The 13,042-nt window shown below is 43.1% G+C and overlaps 1 protein-coding gene across 2 annotated transcripts in view; it reads left to right on the top strand.

Moving 5' to 3' along the window:
- The window catches only part of FGD6 (FYVE, RhoGEF and PH domain containing 6), an 89,010-nt gene that overhangs the window by 22,337 nt on the left and 53,631 nt on the right, over positions 1–13,042 (top strand). Inside the window, exons 1-2 of one of the 2 annotated variants that reach the window (XM_053252044.1) lie at positions 5,674–5,711; positions 8,839–11,230. In XM_053252044.1, the coding sequence (XP_053108019.1) occupies positions 8,895–11,230 (2,336 nt within the window). In that variant the 5' untranslated portion in view covers positions 5,674–5,711; positions 8,839–8,894. Of the gene's footprint in view, positions 1–5,673; positions 5,712–8,838; positions 11,231–13,042 lie in introns of those variants that run through there. The other variant, XM_053252043.1, reaches the window with a different exon arrangement.

Here is a 13,042-nt window from a genome sequence, read left to right as displayed (position 1 = left end):
GCTATAGGCTCTAAGATTTACATTGCTGCTTTATGACTTGAAAAAGAGTAGGCTGAAAGGCGGATGTTCTTTCAGTAGATGGATGAATGCTCACCATGTCTGAACTTGTTCCCCTGTCTATTAAATAAACCACTGAGCTTGATGTTGGAAAGTTTGAGATGATGAAATTGAGTGACTTATTCAGTATTGTCTGGCATTATGTCCTGTGTGTGTAAGCTGCATAGAAGATAATATTTGTGGACAAAATCTCTCGTATTCAAGCCGACCTGGATTCCACAATCGGTGCAGAGTCTTTAGCAAGTAACTCCTCTTGTGTGGTTAAACTGGATCAGTTTCAGTCTGTGATTCCTGAGGATATGAACAAGCTGCGTGGAACTGTGCGTCCTACCACCTGCTCTCATAACCCTTGTCCAACATGGCTTATATTATCAAGCAGGGAGAGGGACTGGTTTTGTTGGAGAGGGGTTGGTTGAGATCATAAATGCTTCTCTGAGGGAGGGTAGGATGCATCCTTGTTTAAAGGAGGCAATTATTAGTCCTCTTTTGAAGAAGCCTTCACTTGATCTCTCAGAGTTGTGGAATTACAGGCCTGTTTCCAATCTCTCATGGTTTGCCAAGATGATTGAGAAGGTGGTGGCTTCTCAACTGCAGGCAGTCTACGATGAAACAGATTATCTATCCCATTTCAAACTGGTTTTCAGGCAGGCTTTGTGGTAGAGACTGTCTTAGTCAGCCTGATCTCCAAAGAAGAATTGACAGAGAGAGTGTGACTCTGTTGGTCCTTTTGGATCTCTTGGTAACTTTCAATACCATCGACCATGGTATTCTCCTGGATGGCCTGGGCCTAGGGGGCACAGCTTTGAAGTGGTTCCGCTCACACCTCTCAGGCAGATTCCAGAAGGTGTTACTTGGAGTCCCTCGGGGCTCCATTCTGTCTCCAATGCTTTTTAACATCTACATGAAACCACTGGGAGAGATCATCAAGGGATTTGGTCATCGGCATCAGTATGCTGATGACACCCAAATCCACTTCTCCATGTCAGCTTCATCAGGCGATGGCATAACTTCCCTAAATAAATGCTTGCCTTGAGCCAGTGATGGGCTGGATGAGGGATAACAGACTGAAACTGATTCCAAACAAGACGGAGGTGCTCATTGTAAGAAGCTGCAGTTCAGGAAATGAGATAGAGCTGCAGGTTCTGAATATGGTTACACTTCCCCAGAAGGAACAGGTCTGCAGTTTGGGAGTACTTCTGGACCCAACCCTCTCTCTGATATCTCAGGTGGGGGCGGTGGCCAGGAGTGCTTTTTATCAGCTTCAGCTGGTTCTACAACTGCACCCTTTCCTAGAAGTGAGTGACTTAAGACAGTGGTGCACATGTTGGTAACCTCCAGGCTTGACTACTGTAATGCACTCTATGTGGACCTGCTTTTGTGCTTAATTCAGAAACTGCAATTGGTGCAGAATGCTGCTGCCAGGTTGGTCTCCGGGTCATCCCACAGAGACCATATTACTCCAGTTTTAAAAGAACTACACTGGCTACCAATAGGTTTCCGGGCAAAATGCAAAGTGCTGGTTATTACCTATAAAGCCCTTAACGGCTTGCGCCCAGGGTATTTAAGAAAACACCTTCTTCGTTATGAACTCTGCCGCCTATTAAGATCTTTAGGAGAGGTTTGTCTGAAGGTGCCACTGGCTTGTCTGGTGATGACTCGGAAGCAAGCCTTCTCTGTAGTTGCCCCAGAGCTGTGGAACGCACTTCCTGCTGAGATTAGAGCTGCTCCATCCCTGTTGACCTTTAGGAAACAACTGAAGACACATCTCCTCGGCCAAGCTTTTTAGATATTTAGTAGTTTTTAGCTATTCTAATTTGAACTTTTATATGTTTTAAACTGTTAAATTTTGTTTTAATGTTGTAAACTACCTAGAGACTTCGGTAGTGGGCGGTATACAAATATGCTAAATAAATAAATAAGATAACTTTCCAAAAAGGTGGAGAATATAAATCTTAGACTTTACAAATAAAGATTGGCACCAAGCTAAATGTGGCTGAGGCAATCCTCTGTGTTTAAACACAGAACTCCCCCAGTCACATAGAAAAAGGGGGGCAAGAGTCTGATTTTATCAGCAAAAGTGGTAGCAAAACTTCAGAACCCTCCCCCTGCACTGCATCTTCTCTGAGTGATTTTCCTCTAAGCTTCAATACTCGAAGTGGTCTTGGATAGAAGTGCTGCCAACAAGAGCTCTGTGTTAAGTTCAGAATTATAAGTTAGTTAGTTAGTTATTCGATTTCTATACCGCCCTTCCAAAAATGGCTCAGGGTGGTTTACACAGAGAAATAATAAATGAAAATAAGATAGAACCCTGTCCCCAAAGGGCTCACAATCTAAAAGAAATATAAGACAGACAAAGCACAACGTAGTCTTTAGCAAGAGGCCAGAAAATTCACAAATGGGTCTAAAGGGCTTTGATATTAAATAGTGAATAACTGATTAGGAGTGGAATACCATGAGCTAGAATTGACACAAATAAATCATAGCACTTGTTCAGTCTAAGACAGTACAATACTGATTTTTCCCTATGGCAAAGGAAGAAACCAGGTAATGTCTACAATTAAGACTGGAAAAATGGTTCCCCAAATAATGTATTGAGTCTAACAGTGGACCCCAGCTTCTGAGAAACAATCTAAATTCATTTCTTAAGGCTCTTCTGTGTCTACCTGTGGAACACCATCCTCAGTGCCATGAACAGAAGTAGGACTTCCTTCCATTAAGGGGATTCAAAGTGGTGGTGTTATACTGGGTAAAGTTGCAGTCTACAGAGGATCAGGGAGGGAGCCACCATTGAGCAAACGGGTTCAAAGAACCCGGGCTGCTGCCCCTCAGGGGCCGTGCCCCAGACACACACACCCCTGTTTGACATCAGATGCAGGGGGCGTGGCTAACTGCTCCCTGGATCTGACATCAGACACTGGTGCAGGGGGCAGAGCTGGAGGGGCTGTGGCGGTGGGCTCGACCTGGGCCACTCCCTCCACGCCTGAAGAGGATGTATGAAAATTACTACACTAAAAAAAAAAAAAGTAATAAATAGCTGGGAGTCAATAGCATAGAGAATTACTTTTAACTTATGAGCTACCTCTGGACATGTTGATCACAGCAGATATGGAGACAGCCAAGAAATGCATTAAGAATAGTATCTGAAAGAGGTACTCAATTAGACATGAACACCATTTGGATCTCAGAAGCAGGGGTGTAGCTATAATTGAGCAGATGGGTTCAAAGAACCTGTGGCCCCCAGATCCACCCCTCCCTGTTTTCTTCATTATCTCCCTCACTCTGAGGGGCCACCGGGGAGAGGGGCAAACATGGGCCCTCTCTTCCCTAGCTACGTCCCTGCTCAGAAGGTATCAACTTTTCAAGCTGGAACCACATCCAACAAAGCTGCTCTCAAAAACTTGCCTATTATTCTCTGTAGAAAGTCTTTGCCAGGTGGCATTTTTAAACAATTTATCAGCTTATATGGATGACGGATATTGTAAAATTCTAATAAATCTTCACATTTGTGATTGTGGACAAGGGATATTTAAAGTCCTTATCCATTGCATGCTGTTCTGATCTTCATGAAAGACTGATAAAGGGAAATCCTTGGGAGAATTTATTAGGTATCTGATAAGATTATCTGTATTGTGAAAAAACCTTATATTTGTATATACCGTATTTTACGGAGTATAAGACACACTTTTTCCCTTGAAAAACAACCGCCCAAATTCAGGTGCGTCTTGTACTCCGGGGAGAAGTTGTTGGAAGTTGGGCTTGTCGGGAAAGAGAGGGGAGGAGGAGGAGGAAGGGCAAGCAGGGAGGATTCGCTTCCCACCTCCCTTCCTCTCTCGCTGGGGCCTGCCGGGAGCATCGTAGTCAGCCTGCCTGCCGCCCCCTTCCCCAGGCTCCCTCCGGTTGCTGCTCCGATGCTTCTGCAGTGAGGGAGGCTGCTGCCCACTGGCGGCCGCAATGAACAACAACCAGCGGCTGCCGCCGCTGCGGGTCACCAATATTGGCTCGCTGCTGCTCACCCTGCAAGAGAACAAAAGCAAGAGTGGAAGGGCTTGGAGGGGAGAAGGAAAGCTCAGAGAAGGAAAGCTCTCAAAAACTGGATTAAATTTAAGGTGCGTTGTATAGTCCGTAGCATCTTATAGTCCGTAAAATATGGGTAGGTCACAGTGCAGATAAATATGTTGTCCATAAGGCAGTGCTGTTTTGTTGCTGCTGAGAAAACCAAAAGCAGGCATATACAGTCTGTTTCTTCTTGTGGAGACCGTCTGATAGTGGTGATACCTGATTTTCCCTTTGACCCTGACATTTTGTGTAATTATAGTGATTATAAGCACTGTGTTTATTATCATGTTTGAAGTGGTTTTCTGCATGCTGTAAACTTACTCTGCACTGTGAACATGGTTGTTTTGTGATGATCTATCATTTTAAGAAAATGAATAAATTGGCAAAAAGCACTTGAGGTGAAGGGCTGCAGAGGAAGAGAGCAGGAGCCAGGGGAGGAGCCAGGCCCCCTTGGTTCACACTCCCCTTTGCGGTGAAAATCAGATTTCCATCTTCTCTTTCTATGTAAGTGGGACAGTTCTGTATTTCAACATGTAGAACTCTCACTACTGTGTCTAGCCTGGCCCTAAATGAAAAGGGATCTGGTTTTGAAGTCTGGGCTGAAATTGATTATTTGGGCAGGTTCCAGTTGATTGTGGCAGGAGAGAAGGAAGTGGAGCATGTGCTAAATGCTGAAAGGGAAATGGGTTTATGATTTGGAGGCCACTGAAGATCCTGCTGTATACCTTTGTATCAGGGGTTCTCAAATTTGGATCCCCAGATGATGTTGGACTACAGCTTCTATCATGGGAATTTTGTCTGGTCAATGACTGAAATAAAGATTCCATTCCATATCATGGGAATTGTAGTCCAGTGACATTTAGGGACACAAATTTGAGAACCCCTGATATAAAGATTTCAGAGATGGGGAGGGGAAGAGATGAATGCAGTCTTCATCAATTGCTCAATGTACACAGTGGTTCTTCATCAATTGCTTGGAGTACACAGGTGTTGGAATCTGAGCAAAAGGAATAGTGATGTTAGTTAAAAGATGGCAGTGCAATTAAAGAGATTGTGGCTGGATCATAGTTTCATTCCAGTGTAATTCTAAACCATGATTTAGCATGACTAGCATAAGCTTCCAGTTCATGCACTCCCCCCTTCTTTTCATGAGAAGAGGAAAATTAGAGCTTTCATTCAGAGTTTAAAACAGTAGTTTGTCACTGCATCCGAACCTGACAAATCCCCGTTTGTTCTAACCATAATTTATGAACAAGCCAGTATATCAAAACTTGTTCCCAGACTATAGTTAGAACAAACCAGGATTTATAGCGCTTGAATGCAACAGAAAATCACTATGTCCAAGCCCTGCAACAGAAGCTGTAAATTTCTTCCTCATATGCAAAGTGGAAAGCGCACAAGCCTGTGGCTCATGGTAGTAACTCTAAATCATGGTTGTGCATTGCATTTGAACCCGACTCATGTGTCACGGTGGATATGATAGGATGTTGGTGTCCCAGAAATAACTTTTTTTAAAAAACCCTTCAACAAATTTGGTGGCACTTCGTAAAAGAAGAGAAAATGGGGCAGTTAAAAAGTGCACAGAAGCAATATATGTGGTGAGTATTAACTTGCATGTTGCTATTATGATAGCGTGATTTCAAGGATTCCTATCTTGGTGAAATAGGTTTCAAATTGTTTAATCTATATGAGGTTGTGGGTTTTGTGCAAAGCCAACAATTAAATGGGCAATTGCCAAAACCTTGAGAAGTTTAACACTTTAATTGAGAAAGTCCTTTGAAAGTTGCTGAAATAAGTGTCTTCATTTTAAATATAAATTATATTGGTTTTGACGCATACAAAGTTAGTTCTATTCTAAAAGTTTATCTTTGGGACTCTTCTTTTTAATTTTAAAAACGATTCCATGAGGGTAGCTGGTGGAATCCTGGAACATCAAGGCCTCAAAGGCATTAGATGAAATCGCTCCCAAGTGTCCTCTTAAGGTTCATGGATCCCGGCTCCCTTGGTTCTCTGTGGAGCTTAGGGAGATGAAGCAGACCAAAAGACGCTTGGAACATCATTGGTGCCGAAGATGACCGAATGCGATTACTTGCTCATATTCAGGAATATTCTAGGACGATAAGAGCGGCAAAATCTCACTATTTCTCCGCTCTTATTTCATCAGCTTACTCTTGTCTAGCGGCCTTATTCTGGATTACCCGCTTCCTTCTTAGGAGAGTGGATCTGGTAGATGTTCAATCTGACCACTGTGATCAATTTGCTTGATTCTTTGCTGATAAAGTCACCTGCCTTCTGCTAGAGTTGGACTCTACTTCTATAGGATCTGATCAGATAGAGGAGATTCCGCTTTGTGACATTATATGGGACACCTTTGAGTTGGTTGAGGATATGGACATGATCCTTTCGGGTATGGGTACGGCAACATGTTGCTTGGACCCTTGTCCCTCCTGGCTGGTTAGCAGCCGGTGGGAATGTAAATTCTTGGCTACAGGAGTTGGTTAACTCCTCACTATGTGAGGGTTTCGTGCCAGAAGCCCTTAAAGAGACAATAGTTTGCCCTCACTTGAAGAAACCCTCCCTGGACCCAGAGGTCCTTGACAACTATGGACTGATCTCCAACCTCCCTTTTTTAGCGAAGGTGTTAGAGAGGGTTGTATGTGTCCAGCTTGAGAGGGTCTTGGAAGAAACTAGTTATCTTAATTCTTATCAGTCGGGTTTCAGGCCTCGGTATAGCACAGAGACAGCACTCGTTGCTCTGGTAGATGACCTTCTTCGGGACCTTGACGAGGGTAGTGTCCCTCTCTTGGTCCTTTTAGCTCTCTGAAGCTTTTGACACTATCTATCGTGCTATCCTTCTCGACTGCCTGCGTGGGTTGGGTATCGGGGACACTGTCTTACAGTGGTTCTGTTCTTACCTTAGCGGGCGTGTCCAGTCGGTATGCATTGAGGACAGGTGCTCTGACCCATAGCCACTCCTTTATGGAGTTCCCCAGGGTTCAGTTCTTGCCCCTGTCCTCTTTAACATCTATATGAAGCCACTGGGTCAGGTCATTTCCCAGTTTGGGGTGAATTCCACTAAGACTGAACTACTTTTACTCAGCCCTCGTACCGGCCAACAGCTGGATGTGAACCTTGTTTTAGATGGGGTGGCACTGCCCCCAAAGGAACTTGTTTATGATTTGGGGGTCCTTTTGGACTCACGCCTCCAGCTTGAACAGCAGGTGGAGGCTGCAGCCAGAAGTGCTTTTGCCCTTCTTCTTCTGATTCGCCAGTTACGCCCTTACCTTGATTGGCAGGCATTAATGACAGTGACCCATGCCCTAGTTATCTCTTGCTTAGATTATTGTAACGCTCTCTATCTAAGGTTACCTTTGAGGACGATCAGGAAGCTACAACGGGTCCAGAATTCAGCGGCTCGCCTACTCACAGGTGCCAGAAAATATGACAGAGTAACACCTCTCCTGCAGTCATTGCACTAGTTGCCTATTCGCTTCCGAATTCAATTTAAGGTCCTGGTTTTGACCTTAAAAGCATTGCGGGGTTTGGCGCCTGTCTACCTACACACCTGCCTCACCCATCCAGTTACATTGCATCCAGTCGGATCATGTCACATGGCCCTTTTGTCGGTCCCTGATTTCCGAGAGGTTCGGGGTTCTAGGACCTGTGAAAGGGCCTTTTTGGTTGTTGCCTCACTTCTTTGGAACTCCCTTCCCCTTCAGATTCATTTAGCTTCTTCCTTACTGATTTTTAAATCTCTATTGAAGACTTTTCTTTTTCACCAGGCTTTTGCCCTGTAGTTTACCTATTTGGTTTTTTCCCCTTTTTTGTTAGTTACTTTAGTTTTTAATTTAGAATGTAATTTTAATGTTGTCCTGCTTTGATGTTTTTGTACACCGTCCAGAGACTTCGGAGTGGGCGGTATATTAAATGTTACTAATAAATAAATAAATAAAAATTGTATGTTGTTAATGCTGCATCCTCTGGAACTATGCATCCTTCCATTAACTGAAATGTACTTCAAATGTATATTGTTAACTCAGTTTGGTTTTTCATTGAAATATTAAAATATACTGGCATTAGGATCTGATAATAGAGAATGGAGATGACTTGTCATCCTGCCCTTCCTACGTGTGACTCAAGAAACACACAGAGTCTCCTCATCCCCATTTTATCCTCACAACAATGTTGTGACTGGCTGACTGACCTAAGGTCACTAATTAGACCTTGTGACTGAATGAGGACTTGAACCCCTGTGTGAACTAAATTGGATGTTCTGTCTGCTGTACTGCATTGCTTCTCAAGTCGCACAATAAGTCTTGCAGACTTATTTGCAAAGCTGACTTAAGCATTTGGGGGTGGGGGGCGTATATGAGTGGAAAGAGGTACAGTCAACCCAGAAAGTACAATTACAGGTAGAATTTATAACTTCCTTACAAATCTCTGTTCTGTAGTTTTAAAAATTGTCATAATAGTCATGTTTTCATAATGAAATGTACCTTGCTTTGATTCTCATTATTTTGTGACTGGTAAGATAAGTATTATCTTAGATATAATGTTCCCTAAGTGTCAAGCTTTTTCCCCTTGAACCACAGCTCTAAGAGTGGTGAACACTGATGATATAAAGCAGAAGTCATGGCAGTCAATAATGTGTAGTCTGTGATCTTCACTAAGTTAATTAGAATGACAAAACTGATATTTCTCTTCTGTTTTCTCACTCCTTTCTAGATCTTAAGAAGCCACCTGTGGCCCCCAAACCAAAATTTGTTATAGTACCCAAGGTCATGCCACCTCCTGTTGCACCTAAACCAGATGTTGTTCTTGCTAACATTATACAACCTACAAGGAAGACAAAACCAGCAATAGCCCCAAAGCCAAAGGTTATCAAGTGCTCATCTGTTCCTGAGACTAGAATTGTGCCACCATCTTTAAGGAAAAATTCTAAGAGTTTAGAAGAACTCAAGGAAGACTCTTCTGAATACTTGGTTCATTTAAATTACAAAAATGGAACTCCAAGAGACAATACTGCTTATATTATATCAGTATGTTCATGCAATTTTGAATGCATTCATAAATTTGGGAATGGGGAGAATATATGCAAAAATCCAACAATTTTTGAACAGTTGGAAAACCTAGAGAACATAGGTATAGATGAACAACCAGCATCATCTTTGAAACCAAGGGCAGTACTTGATAGCCATAATGAAAACATAGTAAATAAAAACAGGGTTGTCTTCAAGGCTAATTTTCTAGAGGAAAAACTCAAAGATGTACTGACGCAAAATGTTTTCCCCAGTAGCAGCTGTTTGAGACAGAGACCTTTGGGTAAACTTGAAAAAGGTAACTTGAGTAATTCTAACAATGATATTAAAATAGAATTTACTGACATTGTCCAGTCTTCATGCATTTCTGGGGAAGTTACAGGCAACCCAAACAGCCATACAAAGATAGCTGGTGTTGTGTCCGAAATGTCAGAAACTCCTCCTCTTCTGACTGAAAGAATCGACAATAGCTTTTGCTCATTGGACCAAACAGCTCTGGATGATGCAAATGCTGGTGATTTGCATCTAGGTATCCAAACAAAAGGAGAGAATGAATCTGTATCTTCTTTTGGAACAGGCTCAACACCAGCACCCAAAGCTCACCCAGTCCCGAAACCAAGAAAGCTCCGTGCACAGTGCCTAGTCCGGCAAGATGGTGTAGATATCCCAGGGGAAGGAATGAAAGAACTAATTGCTTCAGAGTTTGATTCTTTGGTGCATTCTGAGTGTGCCCTTAGAAAAACAAAAATCAATGTGCTTTTTCAAAGTGTTTCTTATAATAATCAAGAACTTATACCCACAGCAGATAAATCTGTGATTAATTCATATGTTCCTGAAAAAATACATCCGACAATGGAACCTACTGATTCCCTGCTCTCGCAAAACCTCTTGCCTCAGATTCCACATGAAACTTCTCACCTGGTAGAAAATGTTGAACATTCTTTAGACCGTAACTCGATACATTCTGCTGATGATATAATGGAAAATATTAGTATGTTGGCTGATGAAAAGACTGGCTTTATAAGGTGTAATAATCTTTCTATGAGCTTGCCTAAGCAATTAAAGTTATCATGCAATCAGCATTTGCCTGCCTCTGACAGTCTTGTTGATTCTGCACAAAATAAGGAAGCTACAAATCCTCACTTAAAATGTGAAAGCTCACCAAGAATTGTTCCAAAAAAACCCCAAAGGCAGAGTCTCCCTGCAGCTGGGCTGTTAAAAAAAGCTGCATCAGAGGAACTTATAGAAAAAAGTACTTATCTTTCTAAGGAAGAGTCTCATTCAGAGACTCCCATGGAGAGACCTCGTATAAGGCATTTGTCAGCCAATGAACGAAGTACATTGCTGTTGTGTGATACTCCAAAATCCTCTTCAGAGAAGCCTATCTGGAAATTACCTCACCCTATTCTTCCATTTTCAGGCAATCCAGAAGCCTTAAAAAACACCAAGAATCAAAAGAACTCTGAACTTACATCTGTGACAAAACCTCGAGCCAAATCCTTGTCTTCTGTAGACATGGAGAGAATACATAAGCCTCCAAAAGAGCCACAAAAGAAAAATTCATTAAAAAAATTCCTAAACATGAAATTGTCTGTGTGCATAATGAAAAGTGACTTGCAGAGATTTTGGACTAGGGGAAGCCAGTCTATGGATAATGCCTCTGTTGCTTTTTCTAGTGGGGAAGGGCCTAACAAAAATCGGAATACAACTTGCACAACAAATGGAAGGAAAGCTAAGCCCTCTAAGGCACATTCTGCAGAAATAAGCAGCCTGTCCTCACAAAAGGGAAAGCAAAGATCCAGGGATCAGTGTGAAATGACAAACAGTCAAAGATCACAGTCGTTAGATGAACAAAAATTCTCATTGCAAGGACATTTGAGTTCTCTTACTCATGACTATTCTCCAGAATATGAAAATGTGAGTCACTATGAGGAAATCCCAGAGTATGAGAACTTGCCTTTTGTGTCCACTGATAAAAACCCATGGCACAATTCTAATCACATTGAGAACCATGACACTAATGTATATGAGGTAGAAGAACTATATGAAGCCACAAGATGCTGTTCAGAGTTTAACAGGTAAGATACTGCGGTTGATATACAGTCAGATATCCCTTTTGGATGTCTTTATTTTATAATGTATGCCTTGGAAACACTTTAGAGATCAAACAATTGTACATGACTGTGTCCTCTGATATAATTTATTTTTGCTTCAGCAACAATGGACACCTAGTCCTTGATTAGTTCTATCAAGGGTCTTTAACCCCCTGTGGAAAGCTTATAATTTTGATGTATATTTCTTTGTTCCCCATTTATTCCAGTTACCCCTCATCTCTCTTTATCATTGTCCTATATGTTTTAGTTTAATAATTATATTGTTTTCTAATTATATAGAGACCAAGGAATGATAAATGGGCAGGGCCTAGGAGAATTATCCAACGCCCGCAGTAGAACAAAAACGTGGGGCCCCCTTAATTAGGACTAATTTCCCTAATAAAGGGTACATTTATGTTGTGTTTTATTCAAAACTAGCTGAACTGGGGGCAGAGCATCTGCGCCTCTAGTTCGCCACCACTGCCACACCCCCACCACTGCTGTCACTGTCTTATTCCACCTCCATTCCACCACCACCACCCCGCCCACCAGCCTCCGCCGCTTTTTTATTCACGGCTGCCAGCCGCCACTGTTCGCCGCCGTTTTGTTTCCCCGCTGGCCGGCTGGTCGCCACCACCATTTTCTTCCCTCCCATCCATCCCCATCGCTATCCAGCAGCTGCTCGAACTCTCATGAGAGCTGCCACACATGGGATTAGCGATGGGTATGCCTAAGAGAAATGTATATAAAGACTGTTTGGAGTGGCATTGAGTAGGCTGAAGTTTGTATGAACACACTTCATGGGAGCAGAGGTCTCTAACCCCCAGACCTTCGGGCCCCGGTCTGTGGCCTCCAAGGTCTGGGTGGGGGCTCCAATACCCGGGGGGTCTCCGGCAGCCACCCCATGCCCACCCTGCCAAAACCCCATATATCTATCTATCTATATTTACTACAGCTGCTGCGTGGCTGAGGGGTGGCTCCCATGACAATCTCTCAACTGTGCTCGTGCACCTCACAGCTGGTAGAAAATGCTGGCCGGAGCGGACAGGCCCAGTATCGCTCCGGCCACCGCCACCGCTGCTGTCTGAGGGGGTAGAAGGACTGCTTCTCTCACCCCTGGCAGCCACACCTCGGCTGTGTGGCAGCTGTAATAAGGGGCGGGGGCAGAGGTCCAGTGAGAGGTTTCGGGGAGCCTCACAGCTTGGAGGTCTGGGTGCCCTAATCAGCTAGGTGCACCTCTGCATGGGATAAACATATGACTCCTTGAATAAGAGCTAGCTCATTCTCTGATGATAGCTTGAAATTTGTCTCATTAAATACTGTCCTTGACCTAATTATAACCCAGTCTTGCAACCCTTAATTCCGTCAAACAAATGTTGGTCCATTAAGGATAACTTGATGAATGAAGCTTCAAAAGGTCAGGTGGCTTTATGCAACAAACCTAGTATATTTAGTATTATTATTATTTATTATTTATTTACATTTTATATCCCGCTCTTCCTCCATGGAGCCCAGAGCAGTGTACTACATAAGTTTCTCCTCACAACAACCCTGTGAATAGGTTAGGCTGAGAGAGAAGTGACTGGCCCAGAGCCACCCAGCAAGTATCACGGCTGAATGGGGATTTGAACTCGGATCTCCCCAGTCCTAGTCCAGCACTCTAACCACTACACCAGACTGGTGTATGTGCAGCAAGCAGTGTTTCTTCTAAAAATGAGCACTACAGCCTTGATCCAAATTGCTCTCCTCCCCATGAAACTACTATTAGTCACACAGGCAAAAACCTACGGGCACAAT

The sequence above is a fragment of the Hemicordylus capensis genome, chromosome 5 (assembly GCF_027244095.1).
Source record: "Hemicordylus capensis ecotype Gifberg chromosome 5, rHemCap1.1.pri, whole genome shotgun sequence".
Classification (NCBI taxonomy): Eukaryota; Metazoa; Chordata; class Lepidosauria; order Squamata; family Cordylidae; genus Hemicordylus; species Hemicordylus capensis.
This window is presented reverse-complemented; position numbering and strand designations above follow the sequence as displayed.